Genomic DNA, 19,168 nt, shown 5'->3' with positions numbered 1-19,168 from the left:
TGGACTGTGACAGGTACTCGGGTACTCAGATGGACTGTGACAGGTACTCGGGTACTCTGATGGACTGTGACGGGTACTCAGATGGACTGTGACAGGTACTCGGGTACTCAGATGGACTGTGACAGGTACTCGGGTACTCTGATGGACTGTGACAGGTACTCAGATGGGTGGTGACAGGTACTCGGGTACTCTGATGGACTGTGACAGGTACTCAGATGGGTGGTGACAGGTACTCTTTATTGGGGGGAGGGCAATCAGTGTGTTGGTGTACACTGTAAGCGGTAACGAGATGTTACCACAATCTCCTTTTCACACACGATCGGTAAAAAGTAAACTGTTCACCCCCCTCGGTGTCAAGCGGTGTCTCAGTGACACGCCGCCACCGAAGGTACAGGGCTGCGCTCACACGATTGCGCGCATGCCCTGTTTAAATTTAAATGGACGGACGTCATATGACACCCGCCCAGAACAAGAGCTGCGCCACCTGGCCGTTATATGACGGGCGGCAAGCGGTTAAACAAGCTCCGGAAGGCAGTGGAGTACAGAAAAGCCTGACGCACTATGGTCCATGAGGTCACGAAGAGTCGGATACGGCTAAACGACTGAACAACAACAATGTTATATATGGGGATGGAGGCATGATACGTTAGGCACCTGGTCACAGATTTTTTTCTACAATTGGTCTTTTATTAGTGAGTCATAGAGTTTAGAAAGTCCATATCCACACGTGTGTCAAACGATAGTCTAAGGATACATGAGCTATTTAATGTCACAGATCAGCAGCTTTGCTGCTACTGCTGATCTGTCACTTTTATTTCCACAGACCAGCAGGTACATGTAGTCCTGCAGCTGTACCATGCAACGTTCTGCTGTTACCTGTTATCTCACAAGACATGTATTCAAGCAGGCCAGTCAAGTTCCTCCACCCCAAACTCACTCATCCATGTCTTTATGGACCTTGCTTTGTGCACTGGTCCAAATCATTTGGTGGAGGTGGGGATTATGATGTGGGGTTGTTTTTCAGGGGCTGGGCTTGGCCCCTTAGTTCCAGTGAAGGGAACTCTTAAGGCGTCAGCATACCAAGACATTTTGGACAATTTCATGCTCCCAACTTTGTGGGAACAGTTTGGAGATGGCCCCTTCCTGTTCCAACATGACTGCGCACCAGTGCGCAAAGCAAAGTCCATAAAGACATGGATGAGCGAGTTTGGGGTGGAGGAACTTGACTGGCCTGTACAGCGTTTTGACCTCAACCTGAAAGAACAACAGTGCCTGACCTCACAAATGCGTTTCTGGAAGAATGGTCAAACATTCCCATAGACACACTTCTAAACCTTGTGGACCACTTCTTATGTTGCCACTAAACAACAAAACCAGAAAATTAAATCAAAATAAATTAATAAAGTCCCATCCACCAATGTGTGAAAAAAGTGTTCATATCGTAAAATATACATTCCTCTACTTCTTCTCATCAGACGGTGTTTTCCACCACTTGTGCCACACCAATGCACTCATCACAACGTGATGACCCCCTAATTAAAGGTAAGGTGAAAATCGCTTAATCCAGTGGATTGGATATGTTCTCCAGATAATGATGGATCCACCATTCTACTCCATCTCCAGGGATGCTGTATGTAGCTCTCAATGGGACGAACAGTACACCCCGGAAAATGAAAATCCTCATTGTGTAGTATTTATTTAAAAGGGTAAAATTGTCCCCAAAGATATAAAATAAACTCTCACATTTTAAGGTGCCCAGTCCTCGGCACCAATACAATCAGTCTGTATATTATATCCTCGCCACCGCTCCGCTCTCGGGAGCCAGCGTGCGTTCCAAAGTGAGGAACCGGAAATGACGTAACCGTAAGATCCGGATATGGTGATCACGTTACTGCCTCTACATGTTTTGCTGAACCAGTTTCTTCAGGAAACATGTTGGGGCAGTAATGGGACCGCTATATCCAGGTCATACGATTACTTAATTTCTGGTTCTGCACCTTGACCCATTGACAAGGGGCTTTGGGGTGGGCGGGGGAGGGCAGAGTCCCCCTGTCCCAAAGCACTGACCATGTTGAGGGCATGTGGCCTGGTATGGTTCAGGAGGGGGGCACTGCTACTGAACCATAAATGGCGGTGACACCAAATTTGAAGGACATCTAGGGGCCATTAATGAGACCTTTCCTACCAAGCTTGGAGTTCCGAGGACCTATTGATCCGGAGATACTGACCAATGCAATATACATATCGACAAGGTGGCAACAGAGCCCGGCTAGAGGTCTGACGCATTACTGCCACGTTCCTCGCAAGGGAGCTTTCAAATGCCGGTGGGTTCTCTTTGGGTGGCCGTATCTCCGGAACCCTTGGGGCCACAGACACCAAACTTGGCACCCTGGTACTCACCCATTAGCTCACCCAACCCCCATACCCCCCCGCTTTCCCGTCCTGCCAGGTTGCATGCTCGGATAAGGGTCTGGTATGGATTTTGGGGTAGACCCCATGCCATTTTTATTTTGGCGGGGGTCCCCTTCAAAATCCAATTCAGACCCTTATCCGAGCATGCAACCAGGGTCTGGTAAAGATTTTGTGGGGGGGCGCACACCGTTTTTTTTCTTCACTTTTTTCTATTGCCGGCAATGTTTTATTTTCATTGAGCTGTCAGCGGGAAAGCCCATTGACAGCTGATAACTCATCTGTTGTTAAGGACTCCCGGCCTGCTCCTTATCAACCAGCTCTTCACTGTGCCCTGATTGGGCAAAGCTTTGCCCAGCTAGGGCTATGAATGCACTGTGTAGCACGCGGTAGGCAAACATCCTGCCGAGCGCCCCGCAAATTCAGGTGATTGCCAAACGGGCAGACGGGATGTTCGGGCTGTGCTGTTCACTCTTTGCCCCCACCCTTTTCCTGTCCTTCCAGGCTTCATGCTCAGATAAGGGTCTGGCATGGATTTTGGTGGGGAATCCGCGCCATTTTTAAAAAACATTTTGGTGTGGTGGTTACTTCAAAATCCCTACCAGACCTTAGGGACTGGTACAGATTTTGGCGGGGGACCTCACGCCATTGTTTTAAAAAATGTTGGCATGGGGTTCCTCTGTAAAATCCATACTAGACCCAAAGGGCTATGGGGGGGACCCCTACGCCATTTTTTCCCCCCACTTTTTGTTATTCATTAAGCGGGGAAGCCCGTTGACAGCTGATGACTCATCCTTTGGGCCCAATCAGAGCTCAGAATGCACTGTATAGCACGCAAATTCAGGTGTTTGCCGAACGGGAACGCAAACTTTTGCTCGGCTCCAGCTGTTCGCCCAACTCTACTCATCATCTCAAGACACTCTGTAATTGACATGCTAATTATTTACTGTACTTAACCTTCCTTCACAAATGAAAAATTTGAACGAGATCGAATGTATTGTGGGCAATGGAGGGAGAGTGATTTCATCTTGAGGAAGAGGAAGTTTCATCTCTTTTCATAATAATAGGAGGTTGGATCATCCACGAAATAGAGCAGAGGTCCCCAAACTGCGGCCCGAGGGCCAGATGTGGCCCTTTGCTACCCTTTACCTGGCCCTTGGGGCACTATTCCTCCCACTGACACCAACAATGGGGCACTATTTCTTCCACAGAAACCAATGATGGGATGCTATTTCTTCTATTGATAGGGGCACTATTCCTCCTCCTATTGAACCACCAACCCTGAGGTCATATTTATTATCACTCATGCCAGGCCCAGGACATTTTCTGCCCCCCGCTGGCCACAATCCGGCCCTCCTAAAGTCTGAAGGACAATAAACTGGCCCTTTGTTTGAAAAGTTTGGAGACCCCTGAAATAGGGGAACCGTACAAGTATCATCTACAGCAATGTCACATGTGTACATTTACTAGGAAAGGTCATGATACTATATATATATATACACACACATATATATATATATATATATATATATATATATAAAAAGGTAATCAAATTAAAACATTGCAAAAAAATTCATATATTTATATAAACATTTTCATGTATAATCTGTGTGTGTAATCATTAATATAACTTAAAAGAAGAACGGACGGGGTCACAAGGCAGAGGGCAGAATGACGGAACGCAATGTAGACTGCGGTATTTATATTCAAAACAAGGTGGCGATCTCATTTAATGGAACGCAAAGACAGGAAGTGATGTCAGGTAGAGACAGGAAGTGATGTCAGGACAGGAAGTGATGTCAGGTACAGACAGGAAGAGTATAAATAGGAAGCTCCGGGTGAGAAGTGAGTCAAGGAGGAAGTAGAGAGGAGACGTTACTAGAAATAGCAGCAGAGGTAATAAGATCTTATTTTACACCCAGTAACCCCCCGTAAAAGGAATAGGGGGCACTCTTTACGTCCAGAGGAAAAGAGAGCTAACCTCCACATACGGAAAGGCTTCTTCACAATAAGAGCTGTTGAAATACGGAATGGACTCCTTCAGGAACTAGTACTGGGCAGCTCAGTAGAGTTGGATGCTTTCCTAAATGCAAAAATATAACTGGATATTAACATTTAAAGTTTTTATTTTTATATAACATTTACAGGATATTAACATTTTAGGGTTATAGGTGATAACATGTTTGAGGTGATGGTAGTCATCCTATTATGGACCTTAAAGAAGGGGGACACACCCCGAAAGCTTGTCCTGAAAAATTGTCTGTTAGTGCAAATAAAGAGAAGTATGGCGGGAAGTACTCAATTGTTTCTGTAGGTAATAACATCAGAGATGAATGATCCAGGGAATATCCAAAAGTATTTGGAAGCTAAGAAAGGATTTTTTTTTTCCCAGCTGGATCAATTTGGACCATAATGTATTGGGGTTTTTGCTCAGGGGTATTGATTTAAAATTCACACAAGTCCATCTGGTCACTAAAATTTTCTTCCAGCTGTGGTCCAAATCTCAAGTCTGTGCTATGACTCAGAAAGATTGAAGGCATCTACTTTCCATTTTTTGGCGCAAGCCACGCTCTCTGGCGCTTTTGTTACTGTTTCCTTCGCACACTCTGGTAATACTCTGTAAATGTCCCTATTAGTGATTACCCCCATAAATCAGTTGCCACGGTCAGAGTACCCCATTATATCAGGTGTCCCTATCAGAGTGCCCCCTTGAGTAATGTGTTCCCATCAGAGTGTCCCCTTACATCAGGTTTTTGCATCAGAAGGCCCCTTTGCATAGGGTGTCTCCCATCAGAGTGCCCTCTTACATTAGGTGTTGTCATCAGAGTGCCCCTTTACATCAGGTGTCATCTTAACATTAGGTTTGTACATCAGAGTGCTCTTTTACATAAGGTTTGCCCCTTTACATCAGATGTCCCCATCAGAGTGCCTCTTTACATCAGGTGTCCCCATCAGAGTGCCTCTTTACATCAGGTGTCCCCATCAGAGTGCCCCCTTAACATAATGTGTCCCCATCAGAGTGCCCCTTTACATCAGGTGTCCCCATCAGAATGCCCCTTTACATCAGGTGTCCCCATCAGAGTGCCCCCTTACATCAGGTGTCCCCATCACATCAGGTTTCCCCAACAGAGTGCCCCTTAACAAAATATGTCCCCATCAGATTACCCCTTTACATCAGGTGTCCCCATCAGAGTGCCCCTTAACAAAATATGTCCCCATCAGATTGCCCCTTTACATCAGGTGTCCCCATCAGAGTGCCCCCTTACATAATATGTCCCCATCAGAGTGACCCTTTACAACAGGTTTCCCCATTACAGTGCCATCTTCCATTAGGTATTACCATCAGAATGCCCCCTTACATCAAGTGTCCCCATCAAAGTCCCCCCTTAAGATAATATGTGCCCATCAGAGTGCCCCTTAAAATAAAATGTGCCCATCAGCTTGCCCCTGTACATCTCTATGAAGTACACACCCCATACCTCGAGGACAGGCAGGGAGCGGGAGCCGGCAGAGGTAGTGAGCTGCAGGGGGGGGGGAGCTGCACTGAGAACCTTGCTGAAGGGGGCGGAGCGCACACGTGGCGTCACACCATGCCTTGAGGACAGGCAGGGAGTGAGAGCCAGGAGAGATAGTGAGGTGGGGCGCACAAGCAACCTCATTGGTTGCATTGACTGCTGAGCAGCAGTGATCTGGCACGTAAGACTGGCGGACTGATGGTCCGGACAGGAGCGTCGCTCAGTCTGTGTTTGGACCGCGGTCCACCATTTAATAACGGCTGCTCTAAGTCAATTGTGGGTATTGGATTCTGTATATGGAGGTTTTCTATTTATTTATTTTTTTTTTTATTGGTTAAACAAGTCTTTTCAATGTTTTTTGAAGCCATTAATCGAACGTGAGGAGTGGGAGTACAAGGATCCCTACAAGGACGTCATGATGGAGAATCAGCCGCCCCTCACATCACCGGGTAAGAGGAGACTTTATTGTAAAGGAGAGAGCAGTACGGAGGCTCCACCTAGATCCCCCATCATCTGATAAACACATAGAAACAATGTATTCAGTCAGTGTGTGTGTTTCCTACAGATGGATCCAGTAATGGGAACACACCAGAGAGATGTCCCCGTCCTCTGTATTCCCGGGATTCCACACAGGAAGATCACACCACCCCTCACCATCATCAGGTAGGTGAATCTGAGCATGTAGACCTAAAAAATCAAGCTATGACAAGACATTCTTCTATGTAATCTTTTTCCTTTGAATAACTATATTCTGTCATCTTTGGGGTTTAGGGTGAAGAACGGAAAGACATCAAAGTTGAGGTCAAAGAGGAAGAAGAAGAGACATTTGTGAGTGGAGATCAGCAGTCTATGGAGGAGAGAGGTCCCCTGTGTTTCCAAAATTCCACCCAGGAACATCAGAACTCTAGAGAGAATGATCAGGTAGATGGGACTGGGCAAAAATAACTCAAAATTAGTTCTATGAGAGGACATTCTTCTATGCAATCTCTTGATACTTAAATGTTCTCTCTCTTTGGGATGTAGGGTGAAGAACCGAAGGATATCACAGCTAAAGAGGAAGAAGAAGAAATGTTGGAGAGTGGAGATCAGCAGTTTACAGACGAGAGAGGTCCTGTTAGTTATCGGGATTCAACCCAGGAAGATCACCGTTATAAGGAGAATGATCAGGTAGATTGGACTGGCCAAAAAATTTTTTAAGTAGACATTCTTGTAATTTCTTACTTTTTTTTAAATGCATTCCATCATCTTTGGGGTTTAGGGTGAAGAACGGAAAGACATCAAAGTTGAGGTTAAAGAGGAAGAAGAAGAGAGGTTGGTGAGTGGAGATCAGAAGACTACGGTGGAGAGAGGTGCTCTGTATTCCCAAGATTCTACACAAGAACATCAGAACTATAAAGAGAAAGATCAGGTAGATGGGACTGCGGAAAAAGAACTTGAGAATAATTCTCTGAGTAGACATTCTTCTATGTAATTTCTTGTTCCTTTTTCTAAATGCATTCCATCATCTTTGGGGTTTAGGGTGAAGAACGGAAAGACATCAAAGTTGAGGTTAAAGAGGAAGAAGAAGAGAGGTTGGTGAGTGGAGATCAGCAGTCTATGAAGGAGGGGGAGATGATTATGGAAAGTAAACAGGAGGAACCTTTTCTACTTATAGATACAGGTACGTAATTAACACTAAATGCAGAAACAATTCACATTTTTATTTAACTATATGAGTAAAAAATATGTATTTACATTGTTGGGCTGAGACAAATTTTCCCAAGTTCTTCATCTCCAGCTTTGTGATCCATCTTCATCCATGCCTACAAATTGAATGCACTGGGACAGATACAGTACATGCCTTGTGTTACGTTTGTGTCCCCAACACAGTGGTACCCTCCTGATCATGATATCAATAAATATTATAATAATAGTTATAATACTAACTTATCATTTAAATAGGAGCCCCTCTACTAGCGGACCTCCTCCATTACTAAGGATACCACATCTCTGCTGACCAAAGCCAGGCAACTGTGTGCTAGAAACAGGCTTTTTGTAAAGCTGGTACAGGGGTGGGCAGAAGGGGCACCTTCCCTGGGTGGCATAACCAGGGCCAGGACAAAGGGGTGTCTGCCCTGGGTGGCATAGCCAGGACAAAGTTTGGGCAGAAGGGACAGCTGCCCTGGGAGGCATAAACAGGGCCGGGACAAGGGGTGGGCAGAAGGGGTGCCTGACCTTGGTGTCATAGCCAGGACAAGGGGTGGGCAGAAGGGACGGCTGTCCTGGGAGGCATAACCAGGGCCGGGACAAGGGGTGGGCAGAAGGGGTGCCTGACCTTGGTGTCATAGCCAGGACAAGGGGTGGGCAGAAGGGACGGCTGTCCTGGGAGGCATAACCAGGGCCGGGACAAGGGGAGGGCAAAAGGGGTGCCTGCCCTGTGTGGCATAACCAGGGCCAGGACAAGGGGTGTGCAAAAGGGGCGCCTGCCCTGTGTGGCATAACCAGAGCCGGGACAAGGGGAGGGCAAAAGGGGTGCCTGCCCTGTGTGGCATAACCAGGGCCAGGACAAGGGGTGTGCAAAAGGGGCGCCTGCCCTGGGTGGCATAGCCAGGACAAAGGTTGGGCAGAAAGGGACGGCTGTCCTGGAAGGCATAACCAGGGCCAGAACAAGGGGTGGGCAGAAGGGGCGGCTGCCCTGGGAGGCATAACCAGGGCTGGGACAAGGGGTGGGCAGAAGGGGCGGCTGCCATGGGTGCAACATGTATTGTAGGGATGCAGGCGCCGCGAGTTCCTTCGACTAAGGCTGACAGGAGTAGAGACAGAGGTATCACTGCTTCTGTCAGCCCAGCACTGGAAGCGGCAAGGAGAGGAGGAGAGAGTTGGGAGGAGGTGCGGGCTGTGCTCCCTCGCCCCCTCCTCCTCATAGGCTCGCACATAATGAAGGGGCGGGTGCAATTTGGCATCTTTGCCCTGGGCACTGAATGATCTTGGCCTGGCACTGAGCTGGCATCCCACCTTGCTCTGTAACATAGCAACCAACAGTGTGCAGGTACAAACAACCCCCCCCCCCCCCCGAATTGGGTCAACCCTTGTCTCCGCCCACTGCCCACCTCCTAGCAACGTTCCTTGGTTCCACCCTCTGCCCACCTCCCTAGTACCGCCCCTTTTAAAGAAAAGAGAACCAAGTATTATTTTTTGGTACCAAGTAGTCTGTATGGAATTTTCTAAAGAAAGGCAGTAAAATAGGCAATGTGCAGCCAGCAACAATAGATCCCACCCCCCCAGCAACAATATACCAATCCCAGCAACAATAGAACCCCCCCCCCAGCAACAATATACCAATCCCAGCAACAATATACCAATCCCAGCAACAATATACCAATCCCAGCAACAATAGATCCCCCCCCCCAGCAACAATATACCAATCCCAGCAACAATATACCAATCCCAGCAACAATAGATCCCACCCCCAGCAACAATATACCAATCCCAGCAACAATAGATCCCCCAGTACCCCTTGGCATTATATACATCCAGTGCTGGAGGTGCCGGAACTGCGTTCCCACTGAAGAAAATCCCCGGCGACCAACAAACAGGACTCCTGAGTGCAAATCTTATATAAAATATACTTCATTTTCAATTTGCCGACCACAATATATATATATATGCAGTGCCTTAAAGTATTCATACCCCTTGAAATTCCCCACATTTTGTCATGTTACAACCAAAACCGTAAATGTATTTTATTGGGATTTTATGTGATAGACCAACACAAAGTGTCACATAATTGTGAAGTGGAAGGAAAATGATAAATGATACAAATAAATATGTGAAAAGAGTGGGGGGGGGGGGGATTTGTATGGCGCCCCCCCCCAGAGTCAATACTTTGTAGAACCCCCTTTCTCTACAAGTCTTTTTGGGGATGTCTCTACCAGCTTTGCACATCTAGAGAGGGACATTTCTGCCCATTCTTCTTTGTAAAATATCTCAAGCTCCGTCAGATTGGATGGAGAGCGTCTGTGAACAGCAATTTTCAAGTCTTGTCACAGATTCTCAATGTGATTTAGGTCTGGACTGTGACTGGGCCATTCTAACACATGAATATGCTTTGATCTAAACCATTCCATTGTAGCTCTGGCTGGATGTTTCGGGTCGTTGTCCTGCTGGAAGGTGAACCTCCGCCCCAGTTTTTCTTCTAAGATTGCCCTGTATTTGGCTCCATCCATCTTCCCATCAACTCTGACCAGCTTCCCTGTCCCTGCTGAAGAAAAGCATCCCCACCACGTGATGCTGCCACCACCATGTTTCACGGTGGGGATGGTGTGTTCAGGGTGATGTGCAGTGTTAGTTTTCCCCACACATAACGTTTTGCTTTTAGGTCAAAAAGTTGAATTTTGGTCTCATCTGACCAGAGCACCTTCTTCCACATGTTTGCTGTGTCCTCCACATGGCTTTTCACAAACAGGACTTCTTATGACTTTCTTTCACCAATGTCTTTCTTCTTGTCACTCCTCCATAAAGGCATAAAGGGCAGATTTGTGGAGAACACGACTAATAGTTGTCCTGTGGACAGATTCTCCCACCTGAGCTGTGGATCTCTGCAGCTCCTCCAGAGTTAAGATGGACCTCTTGGCTCTTCTCTGATGAATGTTCTCCTTGCCCGGCCGGTCAGTTTAGGTGGACGGCCATGTCTTGGTAGGTTTGCAGTTGTGCCATACTCTTTCCATTTTCAGATCATGGATTGAACAGAGCTCCGTGAGATGTTCAAAGCTTGGGAGATTTTTTTTTTATAACCTAACCCTGCTTTATACTTCTCCACAACTTTTATACCTGACCTGTCTGGTGTGTTCCTTGGCCTTCCTGATGCTGTTTATTCACTAAGGTTCTCTAACAAACCTCTGAGGGATTCACAGAACAGCTGTGTTTATACTGAGATTAAATGACACACAGGTGGACTCTATTTACTAATTAGGGGACTTCTGAAGGCAATTGGTTCCACTAGATATTAGGTAGGAGTAAAGGGGGCTGAATACAAATGCCCCCCCCCCCCACACACCTTTCTCCGAACGTTGTGTTGTGGGATGCTCCGGAGGGCCCGCTTTTAGGTTCTCAGTGGAGACTCAGGAGGAGGCGCTGTTCTCCCCCCCCCCCCCCTTGCATTCTGGTTGCGAGCCGAGATGGAGGCGGGTGACGTCACTTCCAGTGGCGTGGGGGAGGGTGTGCACCTCTCCTTGATCCGCGGCTTCCGGTTCCAGCCGCGGATGCTGAAGACGGGCCAAGGCTTTGGCTGATGGGGACCCGGAAAGGTCGCACAGGCGGCTGGAGGTCCCAGAGGCGAGACCAAACCTCTTCACAACGGGGGGAGCGTGTCAGAGGCAGGGGCCATCCTGGTAATATGAATAATAATTCATATGTAGGGAAGAGTGTAAAAATAAAAGGGGGGGGGGAGTGTAAAAATAAATAAATAAAAAGTCATCTTTTTTTCTAAAGCAGAAGATTAAAAGGAAAAAAAAACTCTGACCCCCAGATCTCTCCATAAAGAGGACCTGTCATCCTTATTTCTATTACAAGATAGTTTACATTCCATGTAATATGAATAAAAGTGATAAAAAAGGGGGGGGAGGTGTAAAAATAAATAAATAAAAAGTAATCTTTTTTTTTCTAAAGCAGAAGATTAAAAGAAAAAAAGAAAAAGTCTGACCCCCAGATCTCTATATAAAGAGGACCTGTCATCTTTATTTATATTACAAGGGATGTTTACATTCCATGTAATAGGAATAAAAGTGATAAAAAAAGGGGGGGGGGGGACAGTGTAGAAAATCAAAATTAAAGGTAAAGAAGAGAATTGGGGATTTTCTGACCCCAGATGTTTACATTTCTTGTAAAAGGAATAAAAGTGACTAAAAAAAAGGGGGGGGGGCGGGGTGACAGTGTAGCAATAAAAAAACTAAAAAGTACTTTTTTTTTCTAAAGCAAAAGATTTAAAAAGAAATTTTGCTTTTAAAGGTAAAGGAGAAATTTGGGGTCTTTTTGATCTTTCCATGAAGAGGACCTCTCAACCTTCTTTATATTACAAGAGATGTTTACATTCCACGTAATAGGAATAAAAGTGATAAAAAGGGGGGGGGGGGGGGGTGTAAAAATACATAAATAAAAAGTAATCTTTTTTTCTAAAGCAGAAGATTAAAAGAAAAAAAAACTGACCCGAGATCTCTCCATAAAGAGGTCCTGTCATATTTATTTATATTACAAGAGATGTTTACATTCCATGTAATAGGAATAAAAGTGATAAAAAAGGGGGAGGGGCAGTGTAGAAAATCAAAATTAAAGGTAAAGAAGAGATATGGCGATTTTCTGACCCCAGATGTCTCAATAAAGAGGACCTGTCATCCTATTACCAGAGATGTTTATATTTCTTGTAAAAGGAATAAAAGTGACCAAAAAAAGGGGGGGGGGGGGTGACAGTGTAGAAATAAAAAAACTAAAAAGTACTTTTTTTTTAAAGCAAAAGATTTTAAAATAATATTTTGCTTTTAAAGGTAAAGGAGGAATTTGGGGTCTTTTTGACCACAGATCTCTCCATAAAGAGGACCTGTCATCCTTAATTATATTACAAGAGATGTTTACATTCCATGTAATAGGCATAAAAGTGATAAAAAAGGGGGGGGGGGGGGGGTAGTGTAGAAAATCAAAATTAAAGGTAAAGAAGAGATTTGGGGATTTTCGGACCCCAGATGTCTCAATAAAGAGGACCTGTCATCCTATTACCAGAGATGTTTACATTTCTTGTAAAAGGAATAAAAGTGACCAAAAAAAGGGGGGGGGTGACAGTGTAGCAATAAAAAAACTAAAAAGTAATTTTTTTTCTAAAGCAAGAGATTTAAAAAAAATATTTTGCTTTTAAAGGTAAAGGATAAATTTGGGGTCTTTTTGACCACAGATCTTTCCATGAAGAGGACCTGTCATCCTCCTTTATATTACAAGAGATGTTTACATTCCATGTAATAGGTATAAAAGTGATAAAAAGGGGGAGGGGGAGTGTAAAAATACATAAATAAAATCTTTTTTTCTAAAGCAGAAGATTAAAAGGAAAAAAAATTGACCCCAGATCTTTCCATAAAGAGGTCCTGTCATATTTATTTATATTACAAGGGATGTTTACATTCCATGTAATAGGAATAAAAGTGATTAAAAAAAGGGGGGGGGGGAACGACAGTGTAGAAAATCAAAATTTAAGGTAAAGAAGAGATTTGGGGATTTTCGGACCCCAGATGTCTCAATAAAGAGGACCTGTAATCCTATTACCAGAGATGTTTACATTTCTTGTAAAATGAATAAAAGTGTTAAAAAAAGGGGGGGGGGGTGACAGTGTAGAAATAAAGAACTAAAAAGTACTTTTTTTTCTAAGGCAAAAGATTTAAAAAAAAATATTTTGCTTTTAAAGGTAAAGGAGAAATTTGGGGTCTTTTTGACCACAGATCTTTCCATAAAGAGGACCTGTCATCCTTATTTATATTACAAGAGATGTTTACATTCCTTGTAATAGGAATAAAAGTGATCAAAAAATAAAAAGAATTTAAAGGGAAAGTGTAAATATAAATAAACAATAAAAAAAAAAATAGTAAAGCGCCCCCATCCCCATGCGCGGAAGCGAACGCATACGTAGGCCGCGCACGCATATGTAAACGGCGTTCAGACCACACATGTGAGGTATCGCCGCGATCATTAGAGCGAGAGCAATAATTCTCAGGCCAGACCTCCTCTGTAACTCTAAACTGGTAACCTGCAAAAAAAATTAAAGCGCCGCCTATGGAGATTTTTAAGTTCCGGATTTTGTCGCCATTACACGAGCCCGCGCGATTTTAAAGCGTGACATGTTAGGTATCTATTAACTTGGCGTAACATCATCTTTCACATTATACAAAAAAATCGGGGTATATATTGTGTGTTTTTTTAAATCATTAAAGTATAATTTTTTCAGAAAAATTTCATTTGAAAGACCACTTGAGCAAATACAATGTGACATAAAATATTGCAACGGCCGCAATTTTATTCTCTAGGGTCTCTGTCAAAATATATATATAGATATAGATTTGGGGGTTCTAAGTACATTTCTAGCAAAAGAAAACTGATTTAGACTTGTAAACAAAAAGTGCCAGAAAAGGCCGGGTCTTCAAGTGGTTCATGATTGGTTTTCTTACAGATGGACGCTTTGTTCTGAATACCTCAGAGGGTGATCCGAATTTACCACACGATTTCAAGTCTGAAGATGATGAGATCACACAATGTTCTCCAGGAGAAGATCCCATTACTCCAACCGCACATCACAGACCTTACCATCTGGGAGGATCAATGGATTCTTCTAATCCTGAGGAACCTTCTGATAAATCCCATACTATGACTTCAGATGTCCATCTAAGATCAATGGGTCCTTCTAATCCTGAGGAACCTTCTGATAAATTCCATACTGTGACTTCAGATGTCCATCTAAGATCAATGGATCCTTCTAATCCTGAGGAACCTTCTGATAAATCCCATACTATGACTTCAGATGTCCATCTAAGATCAATGGATCCTTCTAATCCTGAGGAACCTTCTGAGAAATCCCATACTATGACTCCAGATGTCCATCTAAGATCAATGGATCCTTCTAATCCTGAGGAACCTTCTGATAAATTCCATACTATGACTTCAGATGTCCATCTAAGATCAATGGGTCCTTCTAATCCTGAGGAACCTTCTGATAAATCCCATACTATGACTTCAGATGTCCATCTAAGATCAATGGGTCCTTCTAATCCTGAGGAACCTTCTGATAAATCCCATACTATGACTTCAGATGTCCATCTAAGATCAATGGGTCCTTCTAATCCTGAGGAACCTTCTGAGAAATCCCATACTATGACTTCAGATGTCCATCTAAGTTCTCACAGTGCTGATCAATCAACACATCCATCCAAATCCAATGAGTCTTCTTTATATAACAGGGGTCACATGGGGGAGCGTCCTTTTTCATGTTCCGAGTGCGGAAAGTGTTATTCTACCAAAAGAACACTTGTTAGACACCTAAGCAATCACACAGGTGAGCGTCCTTTTTCATGTTCAGAGTGCGGGAAATGTTTCATTAGGATGGGAGTTCTTCGTGCACACCTAAGAATTCACACGGGGGAGCGTCCTTTTTCATGTTCGGAGTGCGAGAAATGTTATTCTGACAAAGGAACACTTGTTAGACACCTAAACATTCACACGGGAGAGCGTCCTTTTTCATGTTCAGAGTGCGGGAAATCTTTCATAAGGATGGGAAGTCTTCGCACACACCAGAGAATTCACACGGGTGAGCGCCCCTTTTCATGTTCTGAGTGCGGGAAATGTTTCACTACGAAAACGGGCCTTCATAGACACCAGTCAGTTCATACAGGTGAGCGTCCTTATTCATGTTCAGAGTGCGGGAAATGTTTCGTTGTGAAAGAAGACCTTGTTAGACACCAGAGAAGTCACACCGGTGAGCGTCCTTTTACTTGTTCAGAGTGCGGGAAATGCTTTCTTAGGTCTGATTACCTTGTTCTACACCAGAGACGTCACACAGGGGAGCGTCCTTTTTCATGTTCAGAGTGCGGGAAATGTTTTATTGACAAAAGAGTACTTCATATACACCAAAGAAGTCACACAGATGAGCGTCCTCATTCATGTACGGTGTGCGGGAAATGTTTCACTAATGAAGGAGGACTACGTAGACACCAAATAATTCACACGGATGAGTGTCCCCATTCATGTACAGAGTGCGGGAAGTGTTTCACTGATAAAGGAAAACTTCTTAGGCACCAGAGAACTCACACGAGTGAGCGTCCTTTTTCATGTACAGAGTGCGGGAAATGTTTCATTGATAAAGGAACACTTCTTAGACACCAGAGAATTCACACGTGCGAGCGTCCTTTTTTATGTTCTGTGTGCGGGAAATGTTTCGCTGAGAACAACAGTCTTCTTCTACACCAGAGAACACACACAGGTGAGCGTCCTTTTTCATGTTCAGAGTGCGGGAAATGTTTTATTGACAAAAGAGTACTTCATATACACCAAAGAAGTCACACAGATGAGCGTCCTCATTCATGTACGGTGTGCGGGAAATGTTTCACTAATGAAGGAGGACTACGTAGACACCAAATATTTCACACGGATGAGTGTCCCCATTCATGTACAGAGTGCGGGAAGTGTTTCACTGATAAAGGAAAACTTCTTAAGCACCAGAGAACTCACACGAGTGAGCGTCCTTTTTCATGTACAGAGTGCGGGAAATGTTTCATTGATAAAGGAACACTTCTTAGACACCAGAGAATTCACACGGGCGAGCGTCCTTTTTCATGTTCAGAGTGCGGGAAATGTTTCACTCAGAAAGGGAGCCTTCTTGCACACCAGAGAAGTCACACGGGTGAGCGGCCTTTTTCATGCTCAGTGTGCGGGAAACGCTTTCCTAGGGTTGATCACCTTCTTTTACACCAGAAAATACACACAGGGGTGCATCCTTTTTCATGTTCAGAGTGCGGGAAGTGTTTCACTCAGAAAGGGAGCCTTCATGTACACCAGAGGATTCACACGGGTGAGCGTCCTTTTTCATGTTCAGAGTGCGGGAAATGTTTCACTGTAAAAACGAACCTTCTTAGACACCAGAGAATTCATACCAGTTAGCGTATTTTTTCATGTTTATAGTGCGGGAAATGCTTTACTGACAAAGGAGCCCTGGCACCGCCACCTTTCCCAGGCTCACCCATCTGACCACGGAGCCCGGGACCGCTACAACCAGCGGGGGGGCGGCGACATTGCACAGAGATAGAGGAACTGATGATGTTCCTCCCCCTCTGGGACCCCGGGAACCAAAAGCGACGAGGATTCCTCACTTCCGGGTCCTCCCCTCTGGTTACCTGATTGGCCCCATTGGAGGCCACAGGAGAGATTTGGGGTCTAATAGAGCAACCAAGGTCCATAAAGACATGGACGAGCGAGTTTGGGTTGGAGGAACTTGACTGGCCTGCACAGAGTCCTGACCTCAACCCGATAGAACACCTTTGGGATGAATAAGAGCGGAGACTTAGAACCAGGCCTTCTCATCCAACATCAGTGCCTGAGCTCACAAATGTGCTTCTGGAAGAATGGTCAAACATTCCCATAGACACACTCCTAAACCTTGTGGACGGCCTTCCCAGAAGAGTTGAAGCTGTTATAGCTGCAAAGGGTGGGCCAACTCAATATTGAACCCTACGGACTAAGACTGGGATGCCATTAAAGTTCATGTGCGTGTAAAGACAGGCGTCCCAATACTTTTGGCAATATAGTGTACATATTGGTTGCGTGTATGTTATAGATAAAGTCCCTTGGACGTCATAAAGATCAAACCAGTCAATCTTGAAGGAAATCAACCCTTCATATTCACTGAAAGGGACAGATCCTGAAGCTCGAATACTTTGGCCACCTAATGCGAAGAGAGGACTCACTGGAGAAGATCCTGATGCTGGGAAACATGGAAAGAAAAAGGAGAAGAGGACGACAGAAAACAAGATGGAATAGAGACCATAATTGAAAAACAACAAATATCAAGTTAACCACCTCAATACAGGGCACTTACACCCCCTTCCTGCCCAGACTAATTTTCAACGCTCTCACAGTTTGAATAACAATTACTCAGTCATGCAACACTGTACCCATATGAAATTTGCTTCCTTTTTTTCACACAAATAGAGCTTTCTTTTGGTGGTATTTAATCACTTTTTTATTTTTATTTTTTGTGCTATAATAAAAAAGACTTTTGTGAAAAAAACGCCATTTTCTTTGTTTCTGTCTGACTTTTACACAGCCTGGCCACATACAGAGGCCCAACATTGAAGTAGCACCTTTAGGCATTCTACGAGCATAAATGACACATCTCATTTCTCAACCACCTATTACACTTTTGAAGGCCCTGGAGCACCAGGACAATGGAATTGCCCACAAAATGACCCCATTTTGGAAAGCAAACACCCTAACGTATTATCTATGAGGCATAATGAGTCTTTTGAACGGTTCATTTTTTCCCAGAAGTTTTTGGAATACGTGGAAAAAAAATGAAAACATTTTTTTTTACACAAAGTTGTCAATTTATAAGATATTTTTAACACATCGCATGCATATAGCAAAAATTACACCCCAAAATACATCTTGCTACTCTTCCTGAGTATGGTGATACCACATGTGTGAGACTTTTACACAGCCTGGCCACATATAGAGGCCCAACATTGAAGTAGTACCTTCAGGCGTTCTAGGAGCATAAATTACACATCTCATTTCATTCCTACCTATCACACTTTTGAAGGTCCTTGAGCACCAGGACAATGGAATTGCCCACAAAATGACCCCATTTTGGAAAGCAAACACCCCAACGTATAATCTATGAGGCATAATGAGTCTTTTGAACGGTTCATTTTTTTCCAGAAGTTTTTGGAAAATGTGGAAAAAAAATGAAAACACATTTTTTTTTACACAAAGTTGTCAATTTATAAGATATTTCTAACACATAGCATGTATATAGCAAAAATTACACCCCAAAATACATTCTGCTACTCCTCCTGAGTACGGTGATACCACATGTGTTAGACGTTTACACAGCCTGGCCACATACAGAGGCCCAACATTGAAGTAGTACCTTCAGGCGTTCTAGGAGCAAAAAATTACACATCTCATTTCATTCCTACCTATCACACTTTTGAAGGTCCTGGAGCACCAGGACAATGGAATTACTCACAAAATGACCCCATTTTGGAAAGCAAACACCAGGGATGCTGTATGTAGCTCTCAATGGGACGAACAGTACACACCGGACAATGAAGATTCTCATTGTGTAGTATTTATTTAAAAGGGTAAAATTGTCCCCAAAGATATCAAATAAACTCTCACATTTTAAGGTGCCCAGTCCTCGGCACCAATACACTCAGTCTGTATATTATATCCTCGCCACCGCTCCGCTCTCGGGAGCCGGCGTGCGTTCCAAAGTGAGGAACCGGAAATGACGTAACCGTAAGATCCGGATGTGGTGATCACGTTACTGCCTCTACATGTTTTGCTGAACCAGTTTCTTCAGGAAACATGTTGGGGCAGTAATGGGACCGCTATATCGTCATACGATTACTTAATTTCCGGTTCTGCACCTTGACCCATTGACAAGGGGCTTTGGGGTGGGCGGGGGAGGGCAGAGCCTCCCTGTCCCAAAGCACCGCCCATGTTGAGGGCATGTGGCCTGG

The 19,168-nt window shown here is 44.4% G+C and overlaps 1 protein-coding gene across 1 annotated transcript in view; it reads left to right on the top strand.

Annotated features, from left to right (window-relative positions):
* The first annotated feature begins 4,204 nt into the window (after positions 1 to 4,204).
* The window catches only part of LOC141104740 (uncharacterized), a 28,577-nt gene continuing 13,613 nt past the window's right edge, over positions 4,205 to 19,168 (top strand). The window contains exons 1-8 of the mRNA XM_073594444.1: positions 4,205 to 4,305; positions 6,289 to 6,373; positions 6,490 to 6,587; positions 6,696 to 6,845; positions 6,948 to 7,091; positions 7,183 to 7,332; positions 7,443 to 7,584; positions 14,107 to 16,581. Coding sequence (XP_073450545.1) covers positions 6,340 to 6,373; positions 6,490 to 6,587; positions 6,696 to 6,845; positions 6,948 to 7,091; positions 7,183 to 7,332; positions 7,443 to 7,584; positions 14,107 to 16,581 — 3,193 coding nt within the window. The 5' untranslated portion in view covers positions 4,205 to 4,305; positions 6,289 to 6,339. The remainder of the gene's footprint in view (positions 4,306 to 6,288; positions 6,374 to 6,489; positions 6,588 to 6,695; positions 6,846 to 6,947; positions 7,092 to 7,182; positions 7,333 to 7,442; positions 7,585 to 14,106; positions 16,582 to 19,168) is intronic.

The sequence above is a fragment of the Aquarana catesbeiana genome, linkage group LG08, assembly GCF_042186555.1.
Source record: "Aquarana catesbeiana isolate 2022-GZ linkage group LG08, ASM4218655v1, whole genome shotgun sequence".
Taxonomy (NCBI): Eukaryota; Metazoa; Chordata; class Amphibia; order Anura; family Ranidae; genus Aquarana; species Aquarana catesbeiana.
The sequence above is the reverse complement of the archived record's forward strand: the minus strand, read 5'-3'. Positions and strand labels throughout refer to the sequence as shown.